Source organism: Scleropages formosus, chromosome 12 (assembly GCF_900964775.1).
Source record: "Scleropages formosus chromosome 12, fSclFor1.1, whole genome shotgun sequence".
In the NCBI taxonomy this organism is placed as follows: domain Eukaryota; kingdom Metazoa; phylum Chordata; class Actinopteri; order Osteoglossiformes; family Osteoglossidae; genus Scleropages; species Scleropages formosus.
The window spans coordinates 14651213-14665582 of NC_041817.1; the positions used below are offsets into that span (position 1 = coordinate 14651213).

The 14370-nt window shown below is 42.6% G+C and overlaps 1 protein-coding gene across 2 annotated transcripts; it reads right to left on the minus strand.

The window, feature by feature from the left end:
- Positions 1-1066: 1066 nt before the first annotated feature.
- On the minus strand, positions 1067-9585 carry ildr1a (immunoglobulin-like domain containing receptor 1a). Of its 2 annotated transcripts, none has more exons than XM_018757476.2 (8): positions 9534-9585; positions 4848-5018; positions 4294-4443; positions 4076-4195; positions 3653-3799; positions 3393-3515; positions 2242-3038; positions 1067-2100 (listed from the first exon to the last, which is right to left on the minus strand). In XM_018757476.2, exons 1-8 carry the CDS (start codon positions 9583-9585, stop codon positions 2062-2064), a joined length of 1599 nt encoding a protein of 532 aa, XP_018612992.2. In that variant the 3' UTR covers positions 1067-2061. The 2 variants fall into 2 exon arrangements, with proteins under 2 accessions (XP_018612992.2, XP_029112934.1); XM_029257101.1 differs by lacking the exon at positions 9534-9585 and adding an exon at positions 8545-8696.
- Between the last annotated feature and the right edge of the window lie 4785 nt (positions 9586-14370).

Below are 14370 nucleotides of genomic sequence, written 5' to 3' on the forward strand. Positions count from 1 at the left end.
TGGTGGCTCATCGCGGGTACCGGAAGTCGGGAGGGATTTGCGGAGGAAAGCGGAAGGAGTCAGTGAACCGGCCAGGTGCGAGGGTAGAGAGAGAACGTGTGTATGTTCTGAAAAAGGTGAATTGCCGCAGATTTAGTGTCATGTCTCTTATTTCAGGGTTACCAGACCCAATGAGAGATAACCCCATGAATACATAACCCTAAACTGTGTTTTTCAGTTAAAAAAAAAAATATACACACACACACACACGAAAAAATTCCACTTCTTCTTGTGGGCTGGGATGGAATAATGTTTCAGGAACACAAATATTAAACCTGGCTTTCTTAATCCCACCACAGTGTTCAAACTGATAAACGCTTAGGTATCTCCTTGATACCTGAAATCCAGGTAGTATATTGGAGGTAGGCTGGGCATTATCTGAGCTTTCAATTAAGGCAAACGGGTGATTCTATATCTACAATGCTTGCCTACTAATTGCAATTTCAATAGGGAGCACACTTTTAAAAATCTTAAATTGTTGAAGAAAAGCAGGTGCCAGGATTAAACTGGGCTGTACAATTGAAGATTGATTCTATCCTAGCTCAGTCTGTATGCAGCTTGCAGTTTGTTTACACATTGGTTTCCTCCCACAGTCCAAAGGCATGCGTGTCAGGTGGATTGGTAACTTAACAGCCTGTACTGTGCAAGTAACTGGTTACTACAAACACATCCATGTATGAATTGATATAAACAGAATAAAATCAAAGTAGGAAAATCCTAGAGTCAAATCATTTTTAAAGCTAAGTCAACACACCAAGAATTCAACCATCTTTTTATTGGCTACTTTACTATTCATCTTCTTGCCTTCATGAAACAGGCCATTCTACAGTTGAAGGCTCTTCAAGACAGTATAAAATTGAAGCCTGAATCTTGAACTGACAATGACTAGTGTTACCAGAAACTACTTCTGGACACTTGGCGTTTGTCCTCAGTCTGAAAACATTTTTTTTCTTGCACATTTTAGGTAGGTACTAGGGTTTCATCATGGGCAATGTTAGCATGCACAAATTACTATAACACTTTGAAATGACTGCAACATGTATGTTTAGTACTGTACTTTTCACATAAACTTGTTAATGACATGAACACAATTTAAATTTGTCAAAAATAATTTTACATTTGTCAAAAATGTCTCTGTTCAGAGAGAATTGCAGGAATAAAGAATGCATTTAAAAAACAACTCTGTAGCAACCAACCAAGTCTGACTAATCTACATATTCAATCTGATTATAGGAAACAGACCTTTACTGAAGGCACTTCATATTATGTGCATTTAACCTTCATGTTTTCATGTGACTTTTCCATACATAATGCAAATGTAAAAAAGCAAACATAACCAATTAAAATTTGCATCCTCATATCTACAGTTTTGTGCTTATTATACATTAGAAAAACATTGGATTTGCTAAATTCACTGTTTTAGACCTGTCATATACATCCAAGCTCCTCCAGTCTCTTGTTCCACTGTTCTTAGTGCTTTGTCCTCTTCCTTACAACTTCTTCATGAAGGCTTCCCTTTGTCTCTCATCCATCACCCCCCCACCTCACAACATATTCTTATAGACTTGTTGAAAAGGAGTGGGGGAGAATCTCCAAACATCCAGAGAGTAAAGGAACAAGCCAAGCAAGAGTATTCAAACTAAAAGGAAGATGCTTTCAATACTCAGGCTTTTAAGATTTCAGGAACAAATATACTTCAGGCCATTGTCCATCTTCATAGTTTAAGTCCTGTTTTCCAGATTAAATACCTGACCTGCCAACTGATAAAAGACATAACCTGCTTAAGAAGCACCCCCTTGTAGGGAGCATGTTTTCAAATTCATAAGCTTTTACTAGTCTCATTCTTCAGAAGTACAAAAATAAGTTTTGAAGTCCTTCTAAAATCCTTCTTGAAAAACTTAATAAAATATTAAAAATTTCAACCCAAGTCTACACAAGTACCACTGATAACTACCATAACTGTACTAGGAACAATCATGCCAATATAAAAAAAAAGGAAAAAAAAAAAAGTGATAACCTGTTTTATATCACCACACTTGTGCCGCTGCGTGAACTCTTTTCCTGAAATAAAAAAAGAGAATCACATCAGACTGCTGTACAGAGGAGTAAAATTAGTAAACGTATTACTTTGTACTATAGCATAGTATTGGAGTCTAAGTTGTACATTTAAAAAAATTAAAAAAAAAAAAAAAAACTACTTACAGAGAAGCGGTCTTTGTTCCCTGGTTTCTCCAGCTTTGATGCTATGGAAGTATAACTAGGTGGCTTTTCAGGCCAGGGCGCACCGCGACTACGTGCTCCCCCATTCCTGCTGTATCCTTCGTCTTCAGAGCTCCAGGACCCTCGGCGCCGAGGGGGAGAGTAACCCTGGTTCTGCCGTGCAGGGGTTCGCCGAGCCTCCTCAAACAAGTCGTCTCTGCTGCGAGACCGATACTGCTGGCCATATCTACCACCCCTGTTCCGCTCCTCCAAATCTGACTCATCACTGTAGCTACGCAGAATACCCCGGCGTGGTGCGGAGGGATCCTGAAGTCTGGGGGGTAGGGTGCCATGGTGACGTCCGCTGCGGCTGGAAGCTCTGCTAGAGTGGCCAGAAGGGGGACGGTTTTGAGGGCCAGACGAGGTTCGGCGGTATGAGCTTGGGGGACGTTCTACAATGGGTGGTAGCTGAATGACCCGTCGGTCCACCCCCATCTCATTCAGCGAGGATAGCATACTAGGGGGGCCTGCTGAGAATGGCACACCCTGAGGCATGTGCTGGGGTGGCGGTGGCACTTGCTGCAGAGTCATGCTCTGTAAAGGTACTGGCTGGGGCAAAATTGGTTGGTGCAAAACGGGGGTGTTCACGTCTATGTTCCGTACCTGACTCTCAAGGTAGTCCAGTGCCATGTTAGTGCCTTGCATGCTACCCTGTCGGAAGCTGTGGGCCATACCAGGATGTACAGACTGAGGTGGGGGAAGAGGCAGGGGGGTCATGGGAATTCCTTGTTTTGAGGGATCTGGAATAGATCAGGAGGATCATCAGTTATCATGAAGCAAGGCTGACCCCATTCTTTTCCATGTAAACAAACAAGTTATCTTGAAAAGCATTTTGACACAAGAAGTATAACTATAGTACAACAGGACCAGAAGATTTCATCATTATGTATTTTAGTACACATTCTGGATTTTGTATTCACATTTTCTTGCTGCAATGCACATATTAAATGCAATTCTTTTGGTCAAAGTTCCAGATGTTTAACTGTTGTACTACTTGTTTCCCTAGTTGTTGGATCTATTGTAAGAATTTATCTTCTCATAATCAATATTTTGAACTTCTAACATTCCAAAAAATGGAGATGAGAAAGACCCACCAGAGTACAGGAGCGGATTCATCTGCGAAGAAACATTGGACATGGGAGCATAGACAGGCTGGCCATGTAGCCATGGAGCCATCGCCTTCTGGGCATCCTTTATCATTCTGTGCTGCATCACCACTAGATGAGCACAGAAAGAGAAAGCATGAATAAGTGTGTGCCTGCAGCATATTTTTCAGAAAGATGGGACAACATACATGTGTATGATCACAGTAGCATGCCATGAGTTAATGACTGGATAAACTATGGGTTAGTACATTTCTCTGGGCAGCAACAGGACTGCGGACAGCAGGGGCAGCGCACATAGCAGCAGCAACACTGAGGACAGCACTGGCAACAGCAAATGCCCAAGAGGATGATCAGAAGCACCCCTCCTAGGATGATGAACAGCACCACCAACCAATCTGTGGGAAGAAATATTCTCATCAACCACAAATCCTAGTGAAAGCTGGTCATCTTTATAGTGAGGAGACCAAGTTGCACAGATAGATGTATAATTGATTAAAAGCTGTAGAAAACCTGATCTTTTGTAAGCAATTTTTGGATTTGTTTGAAAACAAATTTTCATCTGCAATGTATTTACATTTAATATCAGTTTGACTTGCAATAATACATCTTATGAAGGACACTGAAGCTACTAGACATACTGCTCTAACACCTGGGTTTACACGGTTTCTTACTGTACACAATGAGCTGAATCACTCCTTCAGAGTTCCCAATAGTGTCACCCGGAGCGTTGATGGTGCAGAAGTACACGCCATTATCCCACCACATCAACTCAGAAATGACCAAATCCGCCTCTGCAGAAACATATACGGACATGTGAACACAATGTGGCCAAATGTGAACATATGGTAACTGCCACTGCTGGAGACACGCCACGCTGCATGACACTCACTGTTCTGGATAGTTATTCTTCGTGTCTGGTATTCTGATCCGAGTATGGTTTCACCGGTGCCGGACTTTTGGGCTACGACGCGGATTGTGCGCTGGCTGTTTGAGCAGTCATTGGTTGGGTCCTGACCGAGAGCCAGCTCTGCCTGGTATGCTGGAAAAAGAGGAGGTGCAGTTCACTAACACTAATAGATGGGCAAGATTCATCTCCCAGGAACAGCAATAGTTTAATGCCCAGGCTCACATATCCCATACCAACTACACCACTACAAAAAATGTACCAGTAAAACGAGTTGTCTTGGACTTAAAGCTTTTGGTTACCCTATGGAAGCGTCTAAGAAATATGTACAAAACGTGAGGAATAATGTAAGTACATGGAAGTCATCCAATACAAATGTGTGTGTGTGTGGCGGGGGAAGACTTTTCCTAACAATAAGTATCAGTAAAAACACACTCACAATACTCTGCTACCCCACAAAAAAGTAGCTTCAAAGATTATTCTTGTTAAGAACCCCTGTCCACACTGACCACAGATCAACTGGGAAACCAGCCGCTCACCTGCAGAGTAGTAGTCCAACACAGGGTCCTTGCAGAAAGACTTGTACTGCCAGGTGAGCAGAACATTCTGTGGGGACACGGATGTGGAGTAATCACAGCGTAGAGTGACCGATGAAAACATGGTTCTGCGGTACTCCGTCTGCGGGACGATCACTTGGATAGACAGCAGTTCTGTGGCAGAGATGAACATTTAAGTTTTTAAAGTTGTTAATTTTTCACAGTTTAAACATAGTACAATCAACCCGCTGTACCCGCAATTTCACGCCATTAGTCCACAGACATTCTTAATACAACATATCTTTGCTCAGGACACCATCTTAGAATGTACAAAATTCATTTTCCTCATTATATACACAGTACCTTTCAGAAAACATTTTAAAGCTCGCGATGACTTTTGCAGTAGTTTGAACAGTCAAGCTCATCTTTCACTTCAGACCAGTCAGTTATTTGAAACACTGAGTGATAACTGAGTCATTTCATGTCAAATCAGCCAAAGAACTGGGGTTCAGACACCACCAGATCAATGGTGACAGTAACATACAGTGATGTTAAAGGTGGTGTTTGAAGGCTATCTGTTAAACAAAAAAGTCAGCATAGGTTTGAAGTCTTCCCCCCACCTTACTAAGGTAGATTGAATTTTTCAGGAACATTCTCCAAGACAATCACCAGTAGTTTCTATGGTTAAAAAACTGACACCCCTTTATGCTAAATTACTAAACCCCATCAACAGGGATACTGAGTTCATTAGTCATCACGAGAGAGAGAGAAGAAAGAAGGAAAAAAAAAAAAAATGTTAGTGCGGTACTCACGGTAATCAACGGTGAGAGATTTCACTAATCACCACAACATTACAAAATAGTCATCCCTTCCATCAATCACTCTATAACAGCATACAGCTGTCATAACTATTACGTACAGGAACACTGACAATGTGGGCATCCTCTGAATGCCCCAATTTCCCCTGCAGTCCAAAGGCATGCGCTTGAGGTGAACTGGGGAATTAAAATTGCATATCGTACTCCAGAGAAAAGCATCTGCTAAATAAATACATGTAAATATCTACCAGTGGAAGAAATTCTTCATAAGGCGGTGCAGGGGAACCGAATGAAACAACTGCTGAAACTGAATTCCTGTAACTCAAACGTGTGTATCTCAGGGCCATGACTGTACCCTAGAAGACTTTTCCAGTAGATGGTGGTGTTTTTCTAACTGAAAAGCCCAAACAGGTTTCTGCACCAAACTTGAAATTCTTTGAATGTGAATCTCTTTACAGTAAACAAACACCTTTTTCTCACAAGGGGATCATTCGAGAAGATGCACACCACAAAACTTTAAGTACAAATAAATTGTGAAATATCTAATTTAACAACTTTAACATAGAGAACAACTAAAATAAAGAATGCTGACTTTCTTCAAATCTTGTTCCCCCCAGTATGTTCAAAGAAATGATCCAAGCCAGCCTTTGAAATTAGTTGAGTTCTGCCTCTAATGGGGAAGAAAAAAGAAAACACACACACACACACGTCTACAACCACTTGTCCCGAGCGGGGTTATGGCAGACCAGAGCCTAACCCAGCAACACAGGGCTCAAGGCTAGAGGGGGAGCGGATACACCCCAGATGGGGTGCCAGTCTGCCACAAGGCACCCCAAGCAGGACTCGAACCCCAGACCCACCACAGAGCAGGCTCCAGCCAATCCCACTGTGCCACCACGCCCCCCCTGCGCCTCTAAGAAAACCATGACACAAAGTTATGTGAATTCACTCTTGTCCATAAGTGAGCAAATTTTAAAGAAATTAAACAGTTTTTGTGAAGCTTATAACACTCTTATGGCCAAAAAAAAAGAAGTGGTGACTAAGTGAAACGCTAACCCTTAACACTAAGTTATTTCATAAGTGAGACAAGACAGGTTTTGGAGGACTGGTCTCCGATGCTGCAGGAGACACCATACACCTCAGCCAAAGGACACTGATGGCCCCGAACATCCATGTCTATCCACAAACCTGCTTAGATAGTTAAAAATGGTTAACAACCTCATTTAAAGTTATAGTACAACTCTATAATAATTAAAAAAAATTAAGTGCCATCAATTCAGGTTTGAGTCATGGTGACTTGAATTAAAGATCTTAAAAAAAAAAAAAAAAAAAGTTTTGTGCTAGTTTGATAAGCTTTTCCAGTGTTGTCCCCATTGTTGCTGTCAGCGTATCGAGCCTCTAACTAGAAAATCCATTGTATTCTACTTTGTATTCCATTTGTAGTCTACTTAACTCCAGTATATCTTTACAATATTTACAGGAATATCTTAGCTGTGGTTTGATACACTTATTCTTGAAATGTGACAAGTTCAAGTTCATTGGCATGACAGTCATGTAATTACTCAAAAGCCCTTCAATATAAAGCTCCATTTGTCCTTCTTAGTCCACATCAGTTATTCTTAATAAATGTGTTCCACTATAATGAAAATTTTAAGTTTCCAAACCATAATCCAATTTTTTTTTAGAACATAGGCTGGTTACTCCAAATACATACATACAGTGCCAGCAAGTGCATTTTACCCTGAAATCTCTATTCCTGATGTTCTTGCTATACAGACAGCATGCGGATGACAAAAGGGTTAAATTTTTCCACTATTAGAACAGTTAAAATACAACCTGTTTAATGACCCAGTCAAATTTTGAGATGTCTGGACAGCTTTTTGATTCTTCTTAGATAGTGCTACATAATCACACTCTCGAAATATTGTATCTCCTGCCCTTGCATCATGTATGTATTGTAATTTCAGTATGTCGTTTCAGTTTATGTTGCTGTGACCTGGTGCAGTATTATCAATAAATTGTTTTGAAAATGCAGTTAACAGTCAAGTTATACACAAGGAAGGAACCATCAGCCGCACCCAGAAACCCTTCAGCATTTTTCAATGAGTATCTCCTGAAACAGATGTTGCTCTCAGATAATAACACAGCCGACAACTTCTCCATTTAGAGAGATATCCAGTATCCAAGAGACTGATTCATGAATCATAAGTCTAAAAATGGACCACCAGACCATGGGAAATAGGACGAAGATCTGACCCTTGCATTCAGATACTGTACATGTCATTATAACAAGACCTTCATGTGCCCATTGTACTTTTACAAAAGAAAACAACTTGGCCTTAAAAGACAATTTAAAAAAATCTATTCCTTTGACTGAAAGGGATTGTAAGGTCCTAATCAAGCTTCACTAAGGTCTCTGAAATTGGCAAAAATCAGTTTACAGTACCAGGTAAAAGTGTGATTGCACTTGCTGGAAACTATTTCTGGACACATGGGTTGGATTTGCTTTCATTCTTCTATCCAGTCTGTACCATAGAAGTGTTACCAAGGTTACGCTGCTGTACTCATACTTTTCACTGATACTGTATATTAATTTAAAAATGTCACATTCAGGAAATTAAAAGTGTATATTTAGCAGTAACAACGAAAAATCCACTTTCAGTAGAACGAGTATCGCACACTCCTACTTCCGCAAAGGGATGCGAACCTGAAGAACCGGTTCGAGAATAAACAACAATGATAAGCATTCTGTTAGAAGCTGTTGGTCACCCAGCCTTCACACAATGACTTCAGCAACCAAGCATCCTATAGCGTGTTTGTGTGAGGGAGAGAGAGAGAGAGAGAGAGAGAGAGAGAGAGAAGATGAAAGAGGAAGCCTTTACCAGCTGTCTGGCTCCAGACACTGAAACCTGGTAAACAAGCCTTCATACGCGTAGGCCTCTCCAGAGATCACAGGCTGAGGGATGGCTCATTTGAATGGAGCAGTTTTACAGTTAGTGACTAGTCAGAGCAGACTGGTTCAGCAGGCTACGCTACACTACACTACACACACACACAACCTGACGAGCACACAATACTGGTTACCTAGGCAGCGTGTGTCCCTGACCAAATGTTAAAAGCCACACGCACAGCTCTCTTAGGGCACATCACTGGGAGCAGCACTACCTGAAAAGTGAAACACCCTCCCCTGGGTTTGAACTCTGAGCCCTGCAAGGGAAAAGCAAGCAGGAAGTGCCGATAAACCCGCTTCCCAAGATGAGGATTCGTAATTTTGCCATCATTCTGTGACACGATACCCCTTGCCCTAGAGAAGGGCTGACCCTGCCGACAGCGTCGAGCCCCGCTGCGCGTGCAGCTCTCGACTCCCGGTGCCGGGAGACGCCCATGATGCCCCGGTGCGATGACTCCGCCTTTAAAGACACCAGTAAGGCGCATCAAAGTTAATGCGGTAGTGTAGTGGTGCTGCCGCCTTTGGACCCAAAAGGTCACAGGTTTGAATCCCACCTCCAGCTGTAGGACCCTTGAGCAAGGTACTTACCCACTTCAGTACAAAATTACCCAGCTGCATATTAATATTTAATGGGTAATAACTGTAAATTGCTTTGGAGAAAATGGACAAATAGGGGTGTGTGTGGGTGTGTGTGTGTGTCATAAACACACCGATGTCACGTGACCGCAACTCTTCCCCGCAGGTCAGTTTCACCTGTCGATCATTAACTACTTGTTCGGTTTCGGTGCTTTTCGTCTCATTTTCAAAGAGCACAACCGCCAAAAATGTTTCCACGCGGCGGAGTCGTGTTTCCCAATCATGTGTTCTGCGTCTCTATCATCAACTGACTCAATGGAGAAACGAGCGCCACCGCTTACTTACCTGCCGGCCAGGACACGAGTAGAAGGAGAACCAGCAGCGTCGCTCTGGCCATCGTCTCTCTCGTGCGTTACCGAACAACCCGGCGAAACTTGGGCAGGAGACTCTACAAAGACGAAAAAGGAGGACGAAGAGGAGAGGAGGAAGAAGCTCGGAAGGTCATATTGAATATATATTTCCGCAGCGCTCCCGAAAGTCGCACGTTCTTGCCTTACAGGAGCCTTTCCGTGTGTAACAGGTGCGCGCGAGGTCGCTCTCCCCCGCCGCGAGCGCGCGGGAGTCCCTCCCCCGCAGCGAAACAGGTGCACCACGTGACACAGCTGGCCTTTCTCCAGCGCGCCGTGATCCGTAATGGTTCAATTATTCTTCCGCGGAGACGTGGCGCAGGAATGAACGTTCAGGTCCAATATGTGCTTTGCCCGGAATTTGTGTATAACTCCGCCGAGTGCTATTGTTACGTTTTTTGGTCCTCGCGAAATTTGCTTTTGTATCTCTGAATGGTGATGTCATAATGTTAATTAAATTGAAATACTTTTTATGTGTGAAGTTCACTAGTGGAGAACTTTGTGTCGGTAGGCTGTGGACTGTACTGACGCTATAATAATATTAATAATAAAATGTACCGCACTGCTGTACACTGCATTCTACCACCTTTTGTCTTCTAATGACAAGCCTCCAGAGCTCAGAGGACACCCCCACTGCTTGAGGGGTAAAAATACTGCCATATAAAAAGTGACATGTCATTTTTTTATTGGTAAAATCCATAACATGACAATGGCAGCTGGTAGAATAGTGTTTGGAGTTGCTGCCTTTGGCCCCAAGGTTGCAGGTTCAAATCCCACCCCCATCTGTAGTACCCTTGAGGAAGGTATTTACCCTAAACAGCTAAAGTAAAGTTACCCAGATGTAAAAATGGGTAAATACCAATAAGTAGCTTAACATTGCAAGTTGCTTGGAGAAAAGCATCAGCTAAATGAGTATTTACTGTATGAGTGCAATACTTACACATAGTAGCACCTGACTGACAGTAATGGTGTCTGTGTTAATGGCGCCGTCCACTAGGGGGCGCAATGTCACAGCTACCACTGCCGGCCTCCAGCGGGAGTCACAGGGGTCCTGTGCTGCTACAACCATTTTGTGGAACTGCACAGCTTTTTGGATGCAATTTGATAAAATGCAGCTTCAGACACGCAGGCAACAACGTCACAGCTGCTTTGTAGTTGTAAGAAATCGTTGCTTGGCCGGGTGCAACTCAGACATGACGTTTAAATAATTTACATTTACATGTATTCGTTTAGCAGACGCTTTTCTCCGAAGCGACACACATCTCACATAAAGTACGAGTGAGCGACTCCATTAGGAGAAAGACATTTACATGCAGACACATGATTCTAATGTACAGGTAGTTTGTTATTTTCCACCGTATGAACCAATGTTTATCGCACGAGTAGCTGCTTAAAGGTTTATCCAGTTTGCGCTGTGAATTTTGTTGCCCTTTAAACTATTTTTCATAATGGAAGTTGTCAGGCCTTAAACACCTCAATCTTAACAATTACCTTCTTCTGTTTGTCCGTTTCAGCAGTCCCGTTTGCACACTTCGCGATAAGGGCGACAGGCGGCGTCCTGCTGGGGCCTCTTTCTCTTGCAGTCTAAAAGGTTGTTGGTCTGAATCCCACTCTGGTTGTTTTTCCCTTTGTCATAGCACTTACCCTGAATAAATATGGTAACATACCCTGCTGGCAGAGGGCCCCCATGTCCAACTTTCTTGTCATGTGCAAATAGGCGGAAGACCTTCAGTTTACCTCAGTCAGGCCTCCATCACTTGTTAATGTGTTGTGAGGGAATTCATATTCCCAATAAAACATGTTCCTTGTTCAACATACACTTTCTGAACCACTTGTCCCATACGGGGTCACGGGAAACCGGAGCCTAACCCGGCAACTCAGGGCGTAAGGCCGGAGAGGGAGGGGACACACCCGGGACGGGACGCCAGTCCGTCACAAGGCACCCCAAGGGGGACTTGAACCCCAGACCCACCAGAAAGGAGGACCCGGTCCAACCCACTGCGCCCCCGTGTCCCCCCGTTCAACATACTTCCAGAGAATATGTTCGGCCATCTCTGCACTCACAGGGTTCCAGGCACATACGTTCGTCCCTCTGACACTTTCCTGGTATTGTGGCTCAGTCCTGGGACTGACGCCAGGAAAGGAACTCAAGTTGTTTCCGGTCCCTGCACCAGGGCATTCTATTAAACGGCATATTTTTGCGATACAAGGGTTCCATTTTTATATTCTTTAGCAGCGCTAAAGATGGAGGCGATACACAAATGCCTTAAAGTGCTTATAGGGGCTGTGATTTTTTTTCATACTTAAATACCGTGCAAATCAGATGCAGGTCACATAGCTCAGTAGTAGGGGGCATGGTGGTTAGCAGCAGTTCTCATCTTCTCAGCCAAGGTCCCAGGTTCAAATCCCATTTCTGATGCATTACCCTTGATCTAGGTGCTTACCCTGAGCTGCTAGAGTAAGACAACACAGCTGTGCATGGGAAACTCCAATAAATTCCCAGCTACCAACAAGGTGAAGACTAGTAAGAGTGACTAAATGTTTTTGAAGCCAGACCTTCAGACCATTTTTCAGAGTACAAACTTATCTTGAACTGTGACATAAATATTTCAACAGCATCGGTATCAGATATTACTGGTGTCATAGTTATTGTTTCAAGGACCTTTTCTGACGTTAACACCACAGAGGGTACAGAAACAAGGGCGCAATGGAACTGATCAATGAGAAGCACTGAAATGCTTATATTAGTAATCTAACACCTTACCCGAGTAAATTATGTAGCAATAGAAATGTATTTGTCCCGGGGACAATTAATGGAGTTAATTATTATCTGTTCAATAGGTGCAGTGAGAGAGATTGTGTTATGAAGACCCTTAGAAATAGTTTGTTTTACTATGGACCTTTGCAATATGCATTTATTCATCTTTGCTGATGCAAGGATTTCTGTTTGTGCTGTTGTGCTACTTTAGAACCAGATGCATGACTACGTCTTCGCATTTCCGTTTGTGTGCGCGCGCCCATGTACGAGCCCCATTGTGTGAGCTTCACGGCACACGTCAGAGAGAACCACACAGTTCGTTTGAATACAATGGACAATACAGCTACTGCTCAGGATTCTTGGTAAATGAAACCCTGTCTCAGGGAGATAACTGAGAAAGCTGAGGTGGCGTAATACAAACGTACAGATAGTGTAGAACTGCGGGACAACCATCGACAGCACAATCAAGGCCCCGTGAAGTCTTTCTGCATTGACGTAAAAGTGATCAAGCGCAATTCACAACAGTCCCAAACACATAGCATTATTTATTCAATTTTATCAAAAGCAATTAAAAAAATACACCTTGAACATTTCCCATTGCTTCATATTTACTAAAAAATACTCCAAGTACCTTTACTGAAAGGCACAATATCGGTTTTGCTCCTGGCATACTGAAACTTTTGGTAAGAAGTCCCGTTCTGTAACTAGTTATCTGACTGCTGCACCTTAAGCAGTTAGCCACAAAATTTCAGGTACTTGGATTTATATATACACTGGATGTGTGTTAACACACGCTGACCCTGGATGGCACTTGTGCACTGTTTATTTATATGAGCGTGTGTACACACAGGACATGTGTCATGTGGTTTAGACTGATATGGAGCGATTAGAAGCAAAGGTTTACACTGCATGTTTCTTATCAAAGGTACACACATGGTCATTTTACAATGACCCAAAACATCAGTACTCTTCACTGACAGGCAGCAGGAACATGAAAAATTCTGCATAACAATGTCAAGCAAGCACAATACAAACATCTTCACATCACTAACTGGTAGTGTTGAAACAAAACTGTGTTGAAAAATCATTTCTTCTTTTTCTGTGCTTCAAGGATATAGGCATTATAAAAAAATAAAGAACAAGACAGCAATCAAGCAGTAAATCCATGCATGTTTGAGCCATAGTGTCATCCTTACAAGCCCATGTGTTTTCAGTGACAGTGTCATCGCAGTGTCCAATTCCCATCATTCCACTCCACTTGGTAAAGGAATCCGTGCCAAGCACCATGCAGCTGGCATCTCTGGTGGCATCTGAGGAATAGCCGGGTACCTGTTGGTTTCGTAATGACCTCAGATGGTCTGTGCAACTGTGAGAGCTTATATGGAAGCCGGCCACACAGCTGCATTGTGGGAGGTATTCAGAGTTCCTGTATTGTTCATTCTCATGTGGTTAGTTAGTGTTGAAAAGTTACTGTGTGTGCAGTGGCAGATAAAGAGAATGTTGCAAGGCCAGGAAAATTAGAGTAAGATGGCCAACATTTACCCAGAAATACACACACACACACACACACACACACACACACACACACACACACACACACACACACACACACACACACACGCCAGCCTTGGTTCAAGTAAGAATATACATTTGTAATACTGTAATTTTCATTATTTCACTCGCTTGCTCCACACAAGTATTGCAAAGGTTACAAATCTTGTGTCCTGTTTGACAATTGCCATGAATGTACTCAAAATTCTAACTTAAATAGGTATTTCTGTAGTACCTGAAAAACACTTTCAGGTATTTGTACTTCAATTCCAAGGCCACTCCAAGGCCTCACCTATCCTACCATTTATAAACCACTCAAGAGAAGACTTGACAAATACAAAAAATGTAAACTTTTTCTGTGCAAAAATCAATTTGTTGACCCATTTTTCATATTTCCTAAGTAATGTCTCTTCTTGAAATAACCAATGCTTCTACTGAAGGCTGTTACTTTGAAACACAAATAGGA

What these genes read in the sequence shown, in the direction of transcription:
- ildr1a (XM_018757476.2), bottom strand. Translation starts at nt 9,585, where the DNA reads ATGGCCAGAGCGACGCTGCTGGTTCTCCTTCTACTCGTGTCCTGGCCG. An exon ending in GATTCAGCTCATTGTGTACA is followed by an intron (nt 3,800 to 4,075) that starts GTAAGAAACCGT and finishes TTCTTCCCACAG; the next exon opens with ATTGGTTGGTGGTGCTGTTC. An exon ending in CTGTTGCTGCCCAGAGAAAT is followed by an intron (nt 3,516 to 3,652) that starts GTACTAACCCAT and finishes GTGCTCATCTAG; the next exon opens with TGGTGATGCAGCACAGAATG.